Source organism: Crotalus tigris, unplaced genomic scaffold (assembly GCF_016545835.1).
Source record: "Crotalus tigris isolate CLP2741 ecotype Arizona unplaced genomic scaffold, ASM1654583v1 scf7180000019944.6993514239:2294586, whole genome shotgun sequence".
NCBI lineage: Eukaryota > Metazoa > Chordata > Lepidosauria > Squamata > Viperidae > Crotalus > Crotalus tigris.
Genome location: NW_024097783.1, coordinates 2,019,198 through 2,039,870, shown reverse-complemented (window position 1 = coordinate 2,039,870; position 20,673 = coordinate 2,019,198). Strand labels below are relative to the sequence as shown.

Here is a 20,673-nt window from a genome sequence, read left to right as displayed (position 1 = left end):
CTGTTTCTGAGGAGAATTCAATCCATTAACATTCCAGGTCAAAAACTTTGCCATCTCCCTTGGCACGCAGCCTGGAGAAGACACCATCAAGATCTGAAAGAGCTACATGTGTTGCATAACTCTTGGGTCTTGGTCCTCCCACCGGCGGTGATGCACTTCCAGAAGAATTCTCTTTGGGCTCTTTTTTACGTTGCTCCTTCTCTTTACGCTTATAAGCTGCACGAGTCATCCTCTGCTCTTTAACCTCCATCTGGCGTTGCCTTTCAGCTTGTATCATTCCAGCGGAAACCAAACCTAATGCCTCAGATTGCTGCTCGACTTCCTTGCCACTCGGAGATTTCTGACCAGATGGAGTTGAGCCTGCACCCAGGACCGAAGTATAAAACTCTCTAGCTTTGTCAACTGTATTCAATCTGTAGCGTGTCCCCGCATGGCTCAAAACAATACCCATCGGAATTTCCCATCTAAATGGCATCAATCTAGCTTTGAGCTCATTGGTTAAAAAAGCAAAGTCTTTCCTGCTTCTTAAAATTTTGGATGGGATTTCCTTTAGAATGATAACATCTTGGGCAGCAATCTGAAATCTTTTGTTGTAAAAGGCTTGTATAATCTCATTCCGCAGGGACTTCTTTGTAAAATAAATCACCACATCTCTAGGCAAATTCTTCTGCTTAGCAATCCAGGAGTTAAGTCTATAAATTTTTTCCACTTCTCTATGTAATTCTCCTTTATCCATATCCAAGGCCACTGCCAGATCAGTAAGGACCACCTCCACCAAATCTTGATTCATATCTTCCTTGAGGCCTCTAATCCTCAGGGCATACTCCATCTGTCTGTACTGAAACATCAAAATATCTTCTTGTGAGGACTCCACCTTCCTTTCCACATCTTGAATTTTATCATCAAAGGAATCAACTTTGTTTTCCACTTCCTCAAGCCTTGCATCGAGCTTAACCACCACAGTAGCCAAACCTGAAACTGCTGCAAGTATATCTTGTCGTAAATCATTATTATTTTCTTGCAATTTAGTCTTTATCCCCGTTATCTCTTCTTTAAGATCAGATTTAATTTCTGATTTAATCTGTGAGGCAAATTGCTTCATTTCCTCTCTCATTTGAACTACAATCTCTCCCATTATGCCTCTGACCTCTTGTGCTGAAAGTCCAGGCAGAGGGGGGGAGGGTGGTGGCTGAGCCGGTGGTACATGTTTAGATTGTTGTTGTAATTGTGCAGTGGAAGTTATAGGAGAAGAAACAACCTTAGGTATTGAAGCAGGCTGTTGTCTCTTTGAAGCCATTTTAAAAAGCGCAGTTCTCACTTCCCTTTCCCCTCCACACAAGAAGGGAGGAGGAAAGAAAAAGAAAAAGAATTTAAAAAGAGACAAACTATAGTCCTTAAAAATCCAGAGAAAATCCAAAGAATAAAAGATAAAAGAACAAGCCTCCTTCCTAGTAAGGCCTTAATTCTCACACCAATTAAAGCCTGACTGAGGCTTTAACTTCAAGCAGAAATCTGCTGCCACAAATCTAGGAAAATATCCTTGTCATAGAATTGTTTTAAGGAGAGTAGAATCCCATTTATAATAATCAAAAGCAATGTTTCTAGAAGTCCAAGATATTTTCAGGTGAACAGTAGATTTTTCATGTCAGCTTAACCAGAATGGCATTAAATTGCATCTTTTGGGGATTGCAGACAAAAAGTGCAATGGACCCCCGATAAAGTGGAAAGATGTGATAATGATATTATAATGGTAACCATTACACTTCAGTCAAAAGGACTATTAGCACATAAATGCATTGTCATTTGTTTTATATGTACATGATATATAATGTTTAATATGGAAATAAAATTACCTTGGACTTTTAATATAGGAATGTAATAGATGTAACAGAAAACTGATGCAATGACTACCATTAATGGAACATAACTACTGAAAACTGTTTCTTTAAAGGAACCAAAGCAATATGAAAGGAAAAGTTGAAGTTGAACAAATCTGACAGAGCTGTAGAGGGCATGTGGATTAAAATATATATAGTAATGAATAAAAGCAATTCTATTGGTTGTGTTTGCTATCATTCACTCAACCAAGGAAAAGACGTAGGTGATATGTTCCAAAGGAAACTGCAAATCACTCGGATGCATGAAGTAGCACTGATGAGTGACTTTAATTACGCTGACATCTGCTGGAACACAAATGCTTACTTCTCAGGATGGTAATTTCTCCTTCAGAGTGGTGAAAGGCACAAGCTATCCTTAACTTGATACTAAGCAATAAGGAAGCTAAATCAATAAAGTGTAAGTATGAGAAACTTGTAACTGAATGCACGTTATTGAGTTCAGAAGTGTTTTTTTTAAATTAAACTTAGAGCAATGTTACAATATGTAGGTTTCTATGCCCAAAGAAATTCACAGGAAATTAATGGAAAAAGTTGCTCAAAATGCCGGAGACATCTTTAAAATGCATAATGAAAGTATAGTTGCAAACTCTGAATAAAAAAAAATAGCCACAGCTTATTGTGAATGAGGAAAAAAACGAACAACAGAAATCAGTGCAGATGCACAAGAATGTCTGAAAGGAGTAGAACTAAAATGTTCTATCTATCTACTTATCTATCTATCTATCTATCTATCTATCTATCTATCTATCTATCTATCTATGAAATTTATTTGCTTCCCATTCTGTATCCAATGACTGGGCGGCAGAGGGAATATAGTAGGAAGAGGGACAGCTTAGCAAAGAAGAGTACACAAAAATTGTACAAATGGTTTCCGTTCTAGTCTTTAGCATGAAGCCAGGTAGTTCACTTTGCATCAGTCATTCTCTCTCAGCCTAGGAAGGAAGCAATGGCAAATAATTTCTGAAATCTTGCAAAGAAAACTGCAGGAATTGGTTGTGTCAGGTTAATATCAAGAATGACTCAAAGGCATCCCCACCCGCAGAAAAATTAAAGTGTGGTATCTTCTCTTGTGCAGTTTCCCAGACAGATGGACTGATGCCTCACTTAAGAGTTAAATGGCTTACCAGACTTTTGAGACTTCTCTTACATCAGGCTTCCACCTCAGGCTTCTTATACGCAAGAGACAACGTTTTCCAAAGAAAGTGTCCTCTAAATGAAAGTTGGTTTCCTGAAATAAGTTGCCCTGCTTAGGTCCCAGCAAAGAAAGCAGCTCGAACTATGAAGATAGGCATAGATAACAAGCTAAAATACAATTATATCATGAAGTAAATATAAATAATTGAATGAAAAATATTGTACCATCTGGCTCATTAATGCTAATACATGAGTACATGTGTGCATGATTTACACATTTCTACATACATGCATATCCATGTATTCTTCCTGAAACCAAATTACAAAACTTCAACAGTAGCATTCAGTTTGTTTTGCCATTCATTTTATATTCATTTAAAGACAAATAACTTTTTTTCTATTTCATATTGATGCTCTTGTTCTATAGCAGTGATGGCGAACCTTTCAGAGACCGAGTGCCCCAAAACCGCCCCTGCCCCTGCTCTGCCTCCCATCCTGCCTGCTCCGCCCTTGCCCTGCCCACCCGCAGGACCACACACTGCCTCCATGGCCCGCTGTAGATCGCCCAGGCAGCCCTGCAGTGCCATGGCAGCCACGCCCTTTGCCCACACCCCGCAGCATCATCTGCACACTATGTGGCATGAGGGCGGAGTCTTGTCCGTGCTGCCTGGCTATGTCCTTGGCTGTGCTGCTCCGTGCAGGCCACGTCCGGGGGTGACTCCTCCAGGAGGGCTGCTGGTGAAAAGGGGGCCATGGGGGGAGGCAGGGCTGGGGAAACAGTGAGCATGCCCACAGAGAGGGCTCCGAGTGTCCCCTCTGGCATGCGTGCCATAGGTTCGCCAACACTTCTACAGTGTTCAATTATTTTGTTTTATTTTTAATTATAAACTGCTAAATATAATCTGGGTTGAACTGTGGCCTTCATTTATCAACTTTTGTTTTTACCCACATTTCTGAAATCTATTTGCAAACTCCTAGATCAGTAGGAATCTGGTAAAATTCATTTTTGCAAAATCAGTTCAGGGAAATCTATCCAGTTCAATAGTTTAAACTATTTCAGAAAATTTATCCATTTTGGATTGCTGAATTGATTTGCAATCAGTGCCTGTGCAAAAAAATATATTGCATCCAATTCAGTTATATAATTTGATTTGAGTTATGACTTGATAGGCATTTGAACTGAATCTGCAGATCAATTTTTTTTAAATTATAGCTTCCTTTCAGAAGAAGAAAAGAAAATTCAAGAAATTTGCTTCTTGGTATGAGAAGTACTTACTCATCATTGCATTGCATATATAAGATTCTGAGAAGCATTTCCCTGTTGGTCTTAATATATTTAGAATTTTTAAAACCATTATTGATTAAGCCTTTTTTTCCATTCCTTCCTTCCCACACCAAATCATTTATCTTGTTTTAAATTGACTGCTAACTTGTTTTGCTTTTTTTCAATTTAATGGTCAAGGTTGTTAATTAGAGAGTCTGGGCCTTTCTGTTAAAAATACAAAGTGATTGGCACAGACAATTAGGCTCAGTGTGAGGATACATTAAATGCAAAATGCACATGGATAAAAGCTACCAATTATTGGAGACAGAGTGAGGAAAAGCAGGTGTAACAACATACACTATCTGACAGTACTGATACCATTAAAGCAGCATGGAGGGAGAGAGAGAAAGACAGACAGACAGAGAGAACCAACATTAATCATGTCACTGGGGGAATATTGAAAGGAAATTGAACTGCCAGAGTTTCATGCCTCCAGTGGATCAATAATACAAAAACAACTGCAAACTAAGAAGTACGAGATTACATTTAAAACAGGCAGCATAGACAATATAGCCTAAGCATACAAACTATATGAAGCCTTCTATATTTATTCATGAGGGAAAGGAGTTCAATCACGACAGCTGACATAAACATTTCATTTTCTGCTTTATCAATAAAATTTACGGAAGTACAGCCTGGAAAGGCATATGTCTGTGTCCTAGGGTTACCTTGTGAAAGAATCAAATAGTACTGTTCCTTGGGAATACCTGAAATATGAGGTTATCATCTGCCTAATTTTGATTAAAATGATCCATCAGCCTAAAGCAGTTTTCTCATTCTGGAAGCCCAAAGAAAAATCCCACTCCATTCTGATGCATAGTGGCAGAGTGTCAATGATAATTTATATCATAGGTCAACTCCGATAAGCACAGAGTCTGATAGCTTATTTAAAACTTTGTATCAGTCTCTCCTAGAGGAAGCTTTGATTCCACACTCAAATAATGAGATCATTCCATACTGACCAACAGTTCCAGTGTCTGAAGTCATAAACCTTATTTACATCCTCAAGATTAATAAGGCCTCTGGCTATGACAACCTCTTGTCTTCAGACCTGTAAGTGGACTTAATCATTCTAATCCTTAAAAAAAAAAAAAAAAAAAAAAGATAAGGCTAGCCTTGCCAACTACCAACTTATTAGTTTGCTGAGCATCACCAGCAAGCTCTATTCATGCCATTTAGAATGAAAATTGCAAGAATGGTTGGTAAAAGTAACTATCCTTATTGCAAACAAGTGGAATTTAGGCCCACTTGGTCTAATCTGGATCATGCTCTTGTTTTATGTGGTCCATATTTATGTGGTTTATGGAAAAGTATAGGGAAACATCTAGATCTCCCTTTATGAGGCCTTAAATCAGCATTTAATTTTATTTCAAGGCCTCCCCTATGGATAAAATGCAAGAATCTCAGCATTGAGTAGAAATTATTGTTTCTTATCTAGAATTTGTATAAGGACTCCAGGACCAGAATGTATTGTAATCCACAGGGATTGCTACTAAAGCTAATTCCTATATGTAGGGGAATTGTATGCCTTCTTTTTAAGAAGGTATGTCTTCTTTTTAAGATTCCTGTTAATCTATGCATAAACTCACTGGCTAAAGAACTTTCAGACCCAAATTTTCATCCTCCCAGAATTGCAAATATGTATCTTCTGCAGTTACTTTATGCAGAAAATGCAGCTATTATTTTCCTTAACAACTTAATACACTACCCCTGGAGAAAATGTGATAAGCAACTTGAAGATTAAAATACTGTTTTTTGTTAAAACATTCAGGAACATATGAGAAAAACTAGAGGAGGGGTGTCAAACTGCCGGCCTGTGGGCTGGTTTCATCATACCGAAGTTGCGCCCACCCTATTGCCGGCAATGCAAAAAGAGTCGTGATATGTCACAACATGTCACGTGACGTGGCGAGTTTGACACCTGTGAACTAGAAGGTCAAGGGACTGAGCAGTTGAAATCATTTACTTACCTGTGATTTTTTAAAAACCTGTGATTATAAAGTGCATATTGACAGATTGATCCTGCAGGCTCAAAAAAAAAAAAAAAAAAAAAACCCTTCAGAAACACCTTTTAAAGGTTTTTCACATTAGAAATTGGAAATATATTCCTACAACTTTAAAACTATTCACAACTAAATATCTGACTAAGCTTTTTTATGGTTCTGGACTAGTTCCACATGCAAGTTACAGGTGCATAAAGTATAAATCCAACTTGATTTTGAGGCTTAAGGGTGGCTAAAATGAGCCAGGCTAAAAGCTTGGTTATTAATTATTGTTTTGAATGCCCCTTTTCCTCAGCTGCTTTGATTCCAATCAGCCACCTATAATCCTAATGATTCACATTTCAAGCTAAGCCATAATAGCAATAGCAATAGCAATAGCACTCAGACTAATATACCACTTCACAGTGCTTTATAGCCCTCTCTAAGCGGTTTACAGAGTCAGCATTTGTTATTGATGGAACATAACCATTGCAAATTATAAACCATGCTTTACTTTTTCCTGAGCAAATCTAGCCACTTTATCATTATTAAGTATGATGTACACATAACTAATTTGCTATAAAACAAATGTACATTACAGTCCATCTCCCTTATTACACTAGTTATCCACATTTTCCATATGCAGAAAGGGTTAGAATTCCTTGAGAATATAAGTATCCTGTATTGTAAGGGCATAAAAATTTATATTTTAACCAGAGAGAAACTATTTTTTCTTCAGATAATTGTTTATGATAGATCAAGAGTAAAGCTTATACTCAGGTGATAAAAATTCTAGTTCACTTCCTATTAAGTTATTAATCTATCCAAGAATATTCCGCTTCTATTTGAGTAAATTATCCCTAGTTTAGTATGCATTATAAATCAAAAACTTACGTAGTTTTACATAAGTCATTGACATACTCTATATCAGAAGATTTTATCTACGGAACGTTGACTGAAATAAGCATGAGTCTCTCATCGGAATAGTACAGCCCAAAGTCTATTGGAGTGGCCAGCTGTGGAAGGAAGGCTTTGCAGTGACCAGTATGTGTTCTTCTTTCTCTTGTTTTTTTCCCTTGGGAGAAAGGTGGCATAGAAAGGTTTCAAGGCAAGCCTGAAGGACACTGCACCACATCTGAATTTTAACAGTAAAAGGAAAATGCTGGAACCATGGGAGATCTGGTTAGAGGAAGATTTGTGTTGTACGGAAAAGAAAAGGAAGCTGAAAGGAAGTTGCAGAAAGAAGCATTTGCAGAAAGGAAGCATTAGAAGTGGAAGGAATGGAGCAACCATTAGCTCAATGGTGAAGGAAGAGTTGGCTTCAACTTCATGAAACTTAGCAGCAGACAAGCTGGAAGGAAAAGTAGAAGTCAGCAACTTCACCATACCACCAGCAATGCTGAGGAATTAAACATCAATCAGCAGCTGATTGAGGATGAAAGCACCTTTCCCTTTCATTCCACCTTAGCCCAGGCTGAGAAACTGCCAAGCTTCAGCAGCAGTTTAGAGTAACAGCTAGCAGCAACATAAGTCAACTTGAAGGTGGCTAAATGATGGCTAAAGACTTTGATGTAAACTCAAGCAACAAAGAGGAGGAATAAGATAAAGACATAAGTGTGTGCATGGTAATACAGGTATAGCATAAGATACCATAGGTTTGTAATAAAAAAATTATATTTCTAAAAAAATATGTAACCTAGTTTTAATAGTTATTGTTAAAAATTTAATAATACCTATTATGCTATTTATCATTAAATTTGGATAACTATAGTGGTGCAGTCCCAAGATTCTGACTATGGGTAGAAATTGCCTTTTAATACATCACAGAGAATTATTTCCACCAGCTGTAGAAGCATTCACTGAAAAACATCACAAGTTAGAATAAATGCATTTCCTACTTGTTTGTGTTAATTCTTGCAAAATGACAATGCTTAGCAACTTTTTTTTAAAAAAGAGTTGGTACTACTTAATAAACCATATGATACCCTTTAAAATCAAATAATACAATTCAAATAAACATCAAAAAAGGAAAAACAATCAAGGAAGAAAATTGTAAGAAATCAAAATGTCTGAATAAATTCTACAGGCAAGTGAAAATATATCTCCTAAGATACTTTAAAAAATATACTATCTTGAAAAAGGAATTCCAGATAGGCAGAAAACAAGGACATGAATAAAGATATGAGACAATATACTTTTTAGTTAAATGCTTTTAAAAATATTGTATTTAGTTCTCTAGAGTAGCTTGAATTTAAAGGATTATATAAGCACAAGCAGCAAAGTAAAACTATTTTTTTTAAAAAAATGCATGTAAAGAACAAAATTGTAAATTGTGATCACATTCATGGGTAAATTAAATATTAAAGTAAAAAATTCCCAGAAGATATTCTTATCCTCTTGCAAAACCTTTATTCCGATCAGGATAACTACAAGCAAAATAAGGAGAAAAAGACTGGCTCCAGTGGGCAAAGAGGTAAATAAGGATGTATATTTTTTATTTATTCACGTTAAATGAGATATTTAAAATCAGCCAGTTTATTGCAGTCTTAGACCAATATAAAAGTCTGTCCGTGAGTGATCTATAAGTACCTATACATCTATCTTAAGAAACCATTAAATAAAACTGTCTTGAAATTAAAATACATCTAAAAAAACTGACTAGCACCCATGACTAAGAACCAAAAGGATTAATCTGTCTAGGCCTTGGCTCTTTTATGACTCGTGGACTTCAACTCCCAGAATTCCTGAGCCAGCATGGCTCAGCTTGGAAACCTCTCCCTTTCCCCTCAGCATGGCTGGCTCAGGAATTCTGGGAGTTGAAGTCCACGAGTGATAAAAGAGCCAAGGTTGCCTACCTCTGATTTAGGCTGTATATGGGATAGTATCTAAAATTACATACTGTAAATATGACAACATATAAAATTTACATAGAATGTGGTATCTGAAGTAACATAAAAATTAATAATATATAAAATTATATAAAATATATCTGTGTGGCAGTTTGGCATATCAAAGTCTAGTGGATCATGCTGCTATACGAAACCTAACCACGTCAGTTATAACAAATGGCAGTTTATCTGTAGGCAGAATCTGGACTTAGGCCAATTCTGAGTAAACTGTGTGTCTGAAACTAAAATACTACTCTTCTAGCTGAAAATGGAAAGTATCTGCAAGCAATAGTAATGAAAGTCATGGAACTTAGTGAAAATATGAGACTGATATTAAATAAAGAAGACCAAAATAACGACAGCAGATAAAACAACCAGGCTTAGAGTTGACAGTGAAGATATTGGTAGATAGTTTCTGCCTTTAGGATCAACCATCAACTGTAAAAAAAATAAACAGTCATGAAATACGCTGCAGACTACCAACTTGGCAATGTATCCATATAGGCCTTGGGGAAAATATTCAATCTATGCCTATAAACATCAGAATAGTGCAAGTAATGATATTCCATGTGACATTCTATGGAAGTAAAAACTGGACTTAAAAAAAACCAATAGAAAATTATTGACACTTTTGAATGTTGGGGTTGAAGACTCCTGAAGAGACTCTGGACAGCCAAGAAAACAAACAAATAGATCATTGAACAAGACTTCTGATTAGAAGCACAGATATAATTAACAGTAATTATATCTACAGATAAGCAAATCAGCCAATTTCTACGTTACCCAAAATTCTTTTCTTATTATATATTCATTCAAGCCTACTTTCATGAGTTCTAAATAGGATAAAAATCTTCAAAATGACACAATTTTTGTTGTTTTTGTAAAATGCCTTTTAAAATTATTTTTAGGGGGCTGAATGCATTTTTATATGACCAATGAGATTTTGTCCAATTGTGATTATCTTTTGAGTTATAAACCTCACTGCTGAATTCTACTTAACGGTAAATAGATGTGTAGGTTTATAGCTTTGGGGAAAGTGAATTGAATAAGCTTCTTTTTAAAGTCAAAGTAAATTAAAGATAACTGACCAGGTATAGTAGTGGGTTGCTGCTGATCTCACCAGCTGTTAATGCTTGGTAATGCTTTGTGCATCACACAAACTAGTCCTATAAGAGAACATGTTATTATTATTGATGCCAAGCCTTTATTGTGGGGATCCCTGTAAAACAAATACGGTTGCTAAACATATTCTTGAGGTCTGTTGTTTATGAGGAGACAAATTTTGCATAGACAAGTCTTGAGCGAACTCAAAATATTTCTTTACATTCCAACAAAGGATAAACGACTCAGCTATAAAAACTATTTTGCAAACACACATCTATACATTCTGATGCATGCATAAACATATGTGGGAATGATGTGTTCCAGTATAGCAAAACGTGGGTGATGCATGATAGAAAACAAAGAGAAGTCATTTTGTTAACATTAATTTTTATAAAATACCTTACAAGAACAATATAGTAACTTCAGGTTACATAATATTCAGAATTGAAAAAAAAAGATGAACAAAATATAAATTGATCACATCACTATTTTACCACATTAAACAAGTTTATAAAAAGTATTTTTCTTTCAGATAAAATAGTTATTTAGAAGAAAAATCTTCAAAATAAAAACTATTGAAGTCCTTTCAATAAGTCAGTCTGAGAAGCATTACGTTCCAGGTCAAAAGGCTGTGCCTGATTTAGAACTCACTTGTCTGCTTCCAAATGTATCAAGCTTTAAGACACAAATTAAAACATTTACCAGGTCAGTGCAAAGTAAAGCTTCAAGCTGGAAACAGGAGAAACAGAACAATGTTTCTGGTCCAAAATAAATTCACATTATAAAAAGTCGTTAGGTATGTGCTTGGGATAGAAAGAAACTTGCATTAGAGTACTGGAAAGAATGTTAAAACAGAGGCTTGCTCTTGAGATGCTGAGTGTGTATTTGTGCTCTATAATGTAGGAAATCATCGGCACTACTGGTAAGCATCACTATCTGTTTAAACTATTTAGAATTGTTTAGCTGTAAGGCAAGGAGGCATAAATTGCCCTACCTGTTCTCAAGCATATGTGAGCCCAAAGGCATTCCTGAACTACCATTTAATTGTAATTTTTAAAAAATAAATCAGAAAAAATATTAAATATGTGGCAAGTAATCATTTTATTTAAATCAATTTAGATCTTGTACAGAAACTCATTCAAAGCCAGCAGCCTAATCACCTCAACCTGATCAACCCTTTGAATCCAGCTAAAGAATGTAAAATAAAAGTTAAAGTATGATAAAATTATTTAAGTTTTTGAATGACTCTCCTTGTAGAAATATAGTCATACTTCCAACCTAGCAAGTAGCTTATGGATAGACTCCAAAACTGATTCATTTAGGAAGCAGTCATATAGCGCAATATGACTGCTTAAATATGTTTGTATACAGAAGTCTTGTAAAGATCATTTGCTATTACACATTTATAATTTTCCAAATGACCAAGGATAAAAGATGTAACACTGGCATTACAGAATACAGGCATACTTGGCTTCTTATATTACTTGCAAATTTCACTAAACCAAGTCCAATCTTTGTGGAATGTTTACTACCGCTTTGACCTGTCAAAGGCTTCATCAGATACTGAAAAACTACCAAACCATATAATATTCTAGATGTTGTATCTTTCTCCCTCAATTACATGGGATGAGAGAAAACCGGAAGGTTAACCTACACATTTGTATGTCTCTACTCTTATACTATGTAACATATTAACTTGAACAGGTCAGTGATGGTGAACCATGCCCAAAATATAATATAAATGCCAATGTTCTCCAGAAAGAACGTATTTCGTAGATTTAAGAGAAGATAGGGAAAATAGCCATTTCAAGATTAAGTTTGTATTCAAATCAACAATTTCTGTTAAGTTTTTAAAAATAGAAATTGGAAAATCTAACTTTTAAGGTGTGTGGACTTCAACTCCTAGAAATCTCCACCCAACATGCTAAAGTCCACACATATTAAAATTGCTAAGGTTGAAAAATACTGATCTAGGGGAAAATGAAATCAGTTTTGTGATTATTCTAGGTTTAATTATAGCAATTCACTGAAAAACTTGATTTGGCTTGTGCTTCAAAAAATTACTAGCAACTTAAAGCAGGAAAATTATGTTCAGGAATACAGACACAACACAATAAGTTGATCTGGGGACTGAATAAACATTTAAGATAAAATGTAAATTAATTAAAATCCTTGTAAAATTGGTTGATATAGAAGTAATAGAAAATTTAAAGTGTTCTTAAAATGATCCTGTTCCTGCAATGCTGTAATGAAATAATTATCTACACGGGAAATTAACCAAATACTTCTTCCCATAAGACAAAAATAATAATTTACCTGGCCACTGATAATAAAATTCATTCTGATAGATTTAATATATCTGCCAATATTAAGGCACGCACAGCCTTTCATTAAGCTTGTCAAGAAACAAAAGTCTAATTTCAATTCCATACCTTTTGGATTTTGAATAGCTATATAAAAAAAGATTTACGTTTCCAGGTCATTATCATGCAATTTTGTATATTTTAATTTTTCTAAGTTAACCATACTGATCTTGAAACTTAACAACCACATGTCAAAGAAAAGCTACGCAGTGTTGCTGGTCAAAATCCTTTTTAAAATAGACCAGTAACAAAGTAACATACTACACATTATATTTTGCTTTGTGTAAATAGCAATGGTCTACCAGAAAAATAAAATCAGTAGTGAAGGCCTCATTTTTCTTGCATTTTATTTGAGCAGAAATGCAAAAAGCTTTTAAAGCTCCTTGAAAAATAAAAATGGGGAGTGCACTTATATATGTATAAAAAGTAACTAAATGGGTCAAATCAGTATAAAGACAGCTGGAAATGCCTCACAGTAGAAAATATGAACAAGAACACAGGAGAATTGTCAGCTTTAAAATTGTCATTTACCATCTTGTAAACATGGAAAAATGCATTTCACAGATTAAAAGTTCATGGGAAGTAAACTTCTTTAAATTATTTGTCAGTTCAACCCTGATTCAAAAATATGGCTAGCAAAAATACAGATTTAATTCACTTATATTTTGAAGTGAGCAGTTGATCTTATTCTGAAAAATTGTTCCAACTTAGTCTTTGAAGATACATCCAGGAAAAAAAAAATCTCTTGAATCCCATCTCACAAATGTACAATATTTCTCATGTTTACACACACACACACATATGGAGAATTAGGCTTGCTGCAAGGTTTTTCATACTATAGATTGAGTCGTGGGGAAACTGATGGAGGAAAGCAAGCAAATTCTCTTAGAATGCTCCGTGCTACATCAAGATTATTCTGGGCTATTTCAAGAGCCCTCTTCACTTCTTCAAAAGAATAACCTTCTCCCATAAGTTTTGCAATCTTTGCATCAACATTTTCTATAGGTGTATTATGTGCCTTCCTATGGTGTATTTCTGGAGCAGTCCTACGAGGAAGTGGTTTTGGAGGCCTGGCTGGTGCTTGTGAACAATCTATATGAAAAGAAAAAAAAAGAATGGTCATTTTTTATGGCAAAAAATATTCCTGACTAATTCCAAGTCATTAGTTCTACTCAGTTCTCTTACTATAAAAGGTAATTTCCGAATTTGAACTGATTTATACATATTTAAACTTTGCACAGATAGGAGCAAAAGAATTATTATTTGTTTTGTTTGGTTCAAGAACAAGCTCTACTTGTTGACTTAGCCTTCCATCCTTTCGAGGACCCAGATTGTTGGGGGCAATATGCTGACTCAGTAAACCACTTATAGAGGGCTATAAAACACTGTGAAGTAGTATTTAAGTCTATGTGCTATTGCTATTGCCACTAGATGTTACCAAACCATACGAGAGAGAGAGAGAGAGAGAGAGAGAGAGAGAGAGATAATTAAAACTACTTCATCTTAACTTTAACTGATTTCCTTGAATATTTTCTATGAATGGGATTCTGTGCTTTTTTGTTCACATTTATGATTCCTCTATTATAGCAATGTTTACCTCTATGATGTGCAATTGCAAATATTACTATAAAGTATTATTGGAATTTATGAAAATCAGGGAAAGCATTTTAAAGCATAATTTAATAAATACAAATGCAAATAAATTATCTCAAAAATAGAGGTAGTTCTCAATTTATGACAATTGAGCCCAAAATTTCTATTGCTAAGTGAGATATTTGTTAACTGAGTTTTGCCCCATTCATGACCTTTCTTGCACATTTGTTAAGTGAATCCGGCTTCTCCACTGATTTTGCTCGTAAAATGTTGCAAAAGCTGATCACATGACTCCAAGACATTGCAACCATCATCATAAATATCAATCAGTTGCCAAGTTTTTACAATAGAGAAAGGTACTAGGCAGGGATGTCCATTATCACCGTTGTTGTTTGTTTTAACACTGGAAATATTGTTGATTAAAATTCGAGAGTCTCAGGAAATAAAAGGTATAGAAGTTAACAAAAAAGAATATAAGTTAAGAGCTTTTGCGGACGACTTGGTGGTTACTTTGTCGCAACCTAATTATTCTGTAGTAAAGTTATTGCAGTTGATTTATCATTATGGTTTGGTTTCGGGTTTTAAGATTAATGTTAATAAGACTAAAATCCTACCTAAAAATATGACTATTCGGGAGAAGCAGATTTTGGCTAACTTGACAGGTTTTGAAATTGTCAACAAGGTAAAATATCTGGGGGTGATGTTATCTGTTTCTAATGCAAAATTGTTTAAAAATAATTATGAAAGGTTGTGGGTCAGTGTACAGAAAGACTTGAGGAATTGGGAGAAGTTGCAATTATCTCTCATGGGAAGAATTGCAGTGATAAAAATGAATATTCTACCCAAGTTTCTTTTTTTGTTTCAAATGTTACCGATTTTGAAAAATGAGATTAATTTAAGTGAATGGCAGAAAGGAATCAATAAATTCATTTGGGCAGGGAAAAAGCCAAGGGTTAAGTTTAAAATCATGCAAGACTTCCGTGAGAGAGGTGGACTCAAGGTACCGAATTTGAAATTATATACCTGGGAAACCATTTGGGTGAGAAATGTTAAATTTACACAAGCACAGAATTTAAGGGAGAATTTTTATAAAATGTTTTATAGATGGCACCTTGACCCACAAAAAATGTCTTTTATGTACCCTGACCTACAGCCTAAATGTTGGAGATGTGGTTGTTTGGATGCCACCTACTATCACATTTGGTGGTCGTGTAGAAATATAAAAGCCTTTTGGATTAAGATATGGTGGAATATTCAAAGAATTTTTAGAAGGAGGGTAAAATTTACTCCACAATTATTTTTGTTAGGTATAGTTACTGATTGTGACACAAAGGAGGTTATATTGATGTTAAACTTGATCACAGCCGCAAGGCTGTTAGTAGGACAATATTGGAAAAAAGAATCTTTGCCTACTTTGCAGGAATGGTTTCTTAAAGTGTCTTATTTGGCGGAAATGGCAAAGATTTTGGCTTTTTTAAAAGAACAATCGCAATGGATAAAGTTTATACAATTTAAATTGGATATAAAAAATATTATTTAGCTTTTTCATAACTTCTATTTTTATATACATATATGTATCTTAGTTATATTTTCTTTTTTCATATAACTTTTTTATTTTTTTAATTAAGCCTATATTCTGCTCTGGGAAGCTCCGGGGGGGGGAGGGAGTGGGGGTTTTGGGGGGGTAGGGAAAGGGTTGTTTTGTTTTGTTTAGTTTTTTGTCTATGTTTTTGTTGTATTGTTATTCTTTTGTTTTTTTGTAAAAATTTATAAAAATTTTCAATAAAAAAAAAAATCAGTTGCCAAGTGTCTGAATTTTGATCAAGTGATCATGGTGATGCTAAAATGGTCGTAAATGTTAAAAACAGACATAAGTCATTTTTTTCAGTGCTGTTGCACAGTCACTAAATGAACTATTATAAATCGAGTACTACCTGTAATTACATACCAAATAACCTTCCATTCTTAAGGTTTTTGATTCAACGCATTCCAATATATTAATTACAATGAAAGACAGTAAGGATTTTTATCAGCTTTCTTCCTCCTTCCAAGAGTATTTTTTTTAAAATGCTAATGTCACACTCACAGCTCTGGGGTTCTTTGCTCTATACAATCTTCATCATACAATTAGTGTTATTATTTACGCTGTTACATGATATCTTAATCATACATAAGAGCTGGATTATTTAGTTATTTTCAGCTGTGCTCGCAGTAATAATAATTCCTATGAAAGTGATTTTAAAAAAACTATTCCATCAAATGGTTATACCAGTTTTGATCATAAAATGGGCTGAAATAAATATAATACATGCTTTATTTTTATTCAAGAAGATACGTATTGTTCACAATATTTTATTTGACTTGGGTGAAAAAACATGAATAAATTCTCCATGAACATAATCTAAGAATCTAAACATATTTTAAAAATATTTTCAGCTAGTACACAAATTTCTACAATTTGGCTTCAATGTAAATTATTGATACAAACATTTCTGCATTATATTACTTGCAATGTGACTAAGAAGATGGATATTTAGAAACATGTATTTCAAATAGATATCTTAATATATGAATATGCTTTTTATTTTTTTAAATCTATTTGAAATTGTCAGCAGTGAGAATCTTCCACTAACAACATTAATTCACTTACTATCAAAAGTCCCACAATTAATAGATAGGAATTTTATGTAATACATGCCAAATTATGGATAGAATTAGTAAACAATGAGGGGCCCTTGGTGCTTTCTGAGCTTAGTTATTTGCCAAAGACACTACACAGTTCAACCCTGAGCTACATATATTCTCTTCTATTGGAATAAATAATACATTTAACTTATGCATAGCTATTAAAAAGATATCTGGATGATTTAATTTGCGCAAAATGCATATGGGAACATATTACATAAAATTGATGAAATTGAATTTTGGAAAAGATCTGTATTACTACTAATTGCATTACTATGCACACCAAAGCAATATATTATAATAAGAGTTTGAAAATATTTTTTCACCCCTACTATTAAATTAGAACCTCAAACTCCTGACGCAGAGTTTATTACAAAGCAAGACATGCTGAAGTTAAATTTAAATTCATATATTTAGGAAGTATAGGTACATAAGAAGTATCTACTGTTCCAACCAATGTGCAGATTTGTTGTGTGTTGTTGTGTTCCAACCTGTTGTGTGATTTTAAAAAAACAGTTACCACAGCTTAAAGACTTTCTGCCTACAGCTATCTAATAGTGTCACTCAATCTAATACGGTAGTGTAATTCAATTTTGTTTATTGGCAATAGACATAACAACAAAAACACATACAAAATGATATTGGAGGATATGACTTGGTCCAAGTAGTGCCTCTAATGGACTCCAGTTTGAGCAGAAAAACTAAATTAAGATTGCGTCTCCTGAACTTGAGATTGGTTCAACAGACATCCATGTACAGAATATCTCTGTTCATATATTTTCCTGGAATTTTTAGAAATTTAAATTTTAGCAGCATAAATTCAGCTTTGTTTAGCTTTCCTTCTTTTTTTCAGTATTTCATTGCTTAGGGAACTCTGGGCAATGAGATAGGTCAGGATATCTGAGCATTAAGACAAGATGTGGGATTTATTAGATATTCCCTAATTCACTCAATTCTGTATTTTGAAGCAGCTTGTCAGCAAAGTTTAGAATGGTCAAACTTTATTATCACTTCCCTCAGAAAAGTATACCGGAATCTCAAAGACCATTGTAATAATTTGCAGATTATATCAATAATAAAATTGCTGGAATGCTGCTTTTGACATATTTTACTCAAGTGTTCAGTCTAATGGTTTAAATATACAGGAATGCTCAGATGGCAGACAAGCCACTTTACTTACATAGCCTTATACTTGAGGACTGCAAGCCAATAATAACTGTACCTTTCCACAACAAATCTTAAAGGAGACAGTAATCTATTATTGAAAAGTTCTCCTTGGGCCCTAAGGTTAAACCCACTACGACCCAATTACAAGTACCTCTTTGTTACTAGAAACATAGATCACCGAATCAAAGTTGTAAGGTGTATTTTAAGTCATCAAGTCCAACTATCAAGTCATCAAGAATACAATTTAAAACATCCAATAAAAATATATTGTCCAGTCTTTGTGAGGGCAACATGCTTAATAATGTAGCAACTGGCTAGATGCAGATATTTTCAAATGACATGATTTTAACTCTTTCCTGGGTTTAGGCCTGGGTTTGCAAATTAGAAAATCAGATATTCTTCTGTAGGACAGAGATAAATATAATGCAATTCTACTGATGTTTGATGTCCACGTAGTTTAATACTGTCAACCATAGTATTTGTCTCTGTGAGTTGAAGATGCTGTATTACAGTGAATCCACTCCTACTTGCACAGAGTTGAGTGACTATCTCTCTATCCTGGCAACAATACTGTGGTGTACCTCAAGACATTATTTTTTCCTCAGTGATACCCAATATCCATAAAAAAAAAAAAATGCTGGGAGAGGTTATCTGGCGTTTGAGGGTTAATAATGACCAGAATGTTGATGACAAAAATTTTTGTAACCGCTGAATTAGGAGAGGCATATTCCAAACCAGGACATGGAGTAGATAAAAGCCAGTAAATAGAGCCTGTATCTTGATAACATAGAATGGGTGGTTCCACATGAGAATTTCAGAAATCTGATTGCTCTAAAAATGTTGCTCCTAAAGACATTATTACCATTGGAACCTAAGTGACATATTTCTAGTTTTGGTAAGTCTACTACTTATATCTTTACATGGACGGGAAAGTTTAGTTGTATTTGTTCAGGAAAAGGAAATGTCATATTTAGATTACTGTAATATATGCAACAAGGGTGCTTGATCTAGAAAGAGAAACGCACACAAAATGTGGCACAGTAGGTTGCTAAGTGTGGCTCATGATCATGCACATATTATGCTTCTGCTGAAGTAATTAACTCATTTCTAATTCAGTATTATGCCAGATTGAAGATTCTGCTTTTTACACATAAGGTCCTAAATAATGTGGCACTAGGATACCTAATAGATCAATTATGCTGTTACAGACCTGATTGATTGATAAGATCATCAGAGGAGGTTCTGCTGCGTGTGCTGAGACTGACTGATTGTCATCTTGCGGTTACTCGCAGATAAGCCTTTTCTGTAATGATGCCTGTACCATGGAATGCTTGGCCACCTGAAATTCATGAGGTACCTACTGTTACATCTTTTAGGTACCTTGTGCCAGGATTTCCTTCTATGAATGTTTGATGGATAGTTTTGCTTTTGCTTAATACTTTACTTTGTTTTTATTACTGTATTGCTGTATTATTGTTATTTAATCCTTTTGATTGTAAACGTCCAGTATCTGACCGTAAGAGAAGCACTATAGAAACATTAACAATGCATCTTGAGTTTGCATAATATTTCAACAGATGTAATTATGGATTTTTTCTGGTAGTGACTGTGATGTTTTCTTCTCTTTTTATGATAGTAATGAACATATCGATTCTAATACCACATAGCACTTTTATTATACACTATTGTAACCAAGACTGACTCCCAGCAGTTTACACACAGAAAGAGAAACACAGAATAAAAGCTAGGAATGAAAACGACAGCACATAACCCTGATGCTCAAACCCAGGGACAATAGTAAAGCTCTTTGGAAGTGATATGGAAAAGCTCTATTTCACTGCTTTGAAAACAGATTAAATGAAGCTCTAGAAAAGATGGGGAGGTTGATATTCTAAATCACATATTCTCCATTTTCAATTTTAATATACTTTCTGCAAGATTTAATCTGAAAGATTAAAGTGACAAATTCTTTTGAAAAATTATGGAAAATATAAACAGTTCTATAATTTTATTCCTGTATACTGGGTTTTAATTACCTGAAGAAGATGGCAGTTGGTCATAATCCTGGGATGTTCTGTGGGCCTTTATATTTTCACCAGTTAATCTTCTAACAGGTGGTAAAGGAACTGAGTCATTTGTAGGATCAAAAAAAAGATCTGTGAAAGGAAAAATAAAGATCATTTTGTGTATTACGGTTCATAGGACATAAATTGATAAAAAAAGTAATTCAAAAGTTAAAAAATACACAAGAGACGAATGATGTAATATGTTAAATTTTAATTTAATTGAGTTGCAAAGGATTCTTTTCTAATGTGGACTTCACCCTCTTTTTAATGGTTTACTTTGCTAATCTGAGAAATTGTGGTTAATTTTAATCAACTATTGAGATATGCCATAAAGAATTCACAGAAAACTTTATATATAAAGTTTATACATACATACAGTGGGGCAAAAAAGTATTTGTGCAAAGTTCTCCCACTTAAAAAGATGAGAGAGGCCTGTAATTGTCATCATAGGTAGACCTCAACTATGAGA

At 34.4% G+C, this 20,673-nt stretch overlaps 1 protein-coding gene across 4 annotated transcripts in view; it reads right to left on the bottom strand.

The window, feature by feature from the left end:
* Positions 1–10,690: 10,690 nt before the first annotated feature.
* The window catches only part of CBLB (Cbl proto-oncogene B), an 87,691-nt gene continuing 77,708 nt past the window's right edge, over positions 10,691–20,673 (bottom strand). For 2 of the 4 annotated variants that reach the window (XM_039364987.1, XM_039364988.1), the window contains 2 exons: positions 20,175–20,294; positions 10,691–13,785 (listed from right to left, as the gene is read on the bottom strand). In XM_039364987.1, the coding sequence (XP_039220921.1) occupies positions 13,529–13,785; positions 20,175–20,294 (377 nt within the window). In that variant the 3' untranslated portion in view covers positions 10,691–13,528. Of the gene's footprint in view, positions 13,786–19,348; positions 19,478–20,174; positions 20,295–20,673 lie in introns of all 4 variants that reach the window. The other 2 variants (XR_005559353.1, XM_039364986.1) reach the window with 2 other exon arrangements.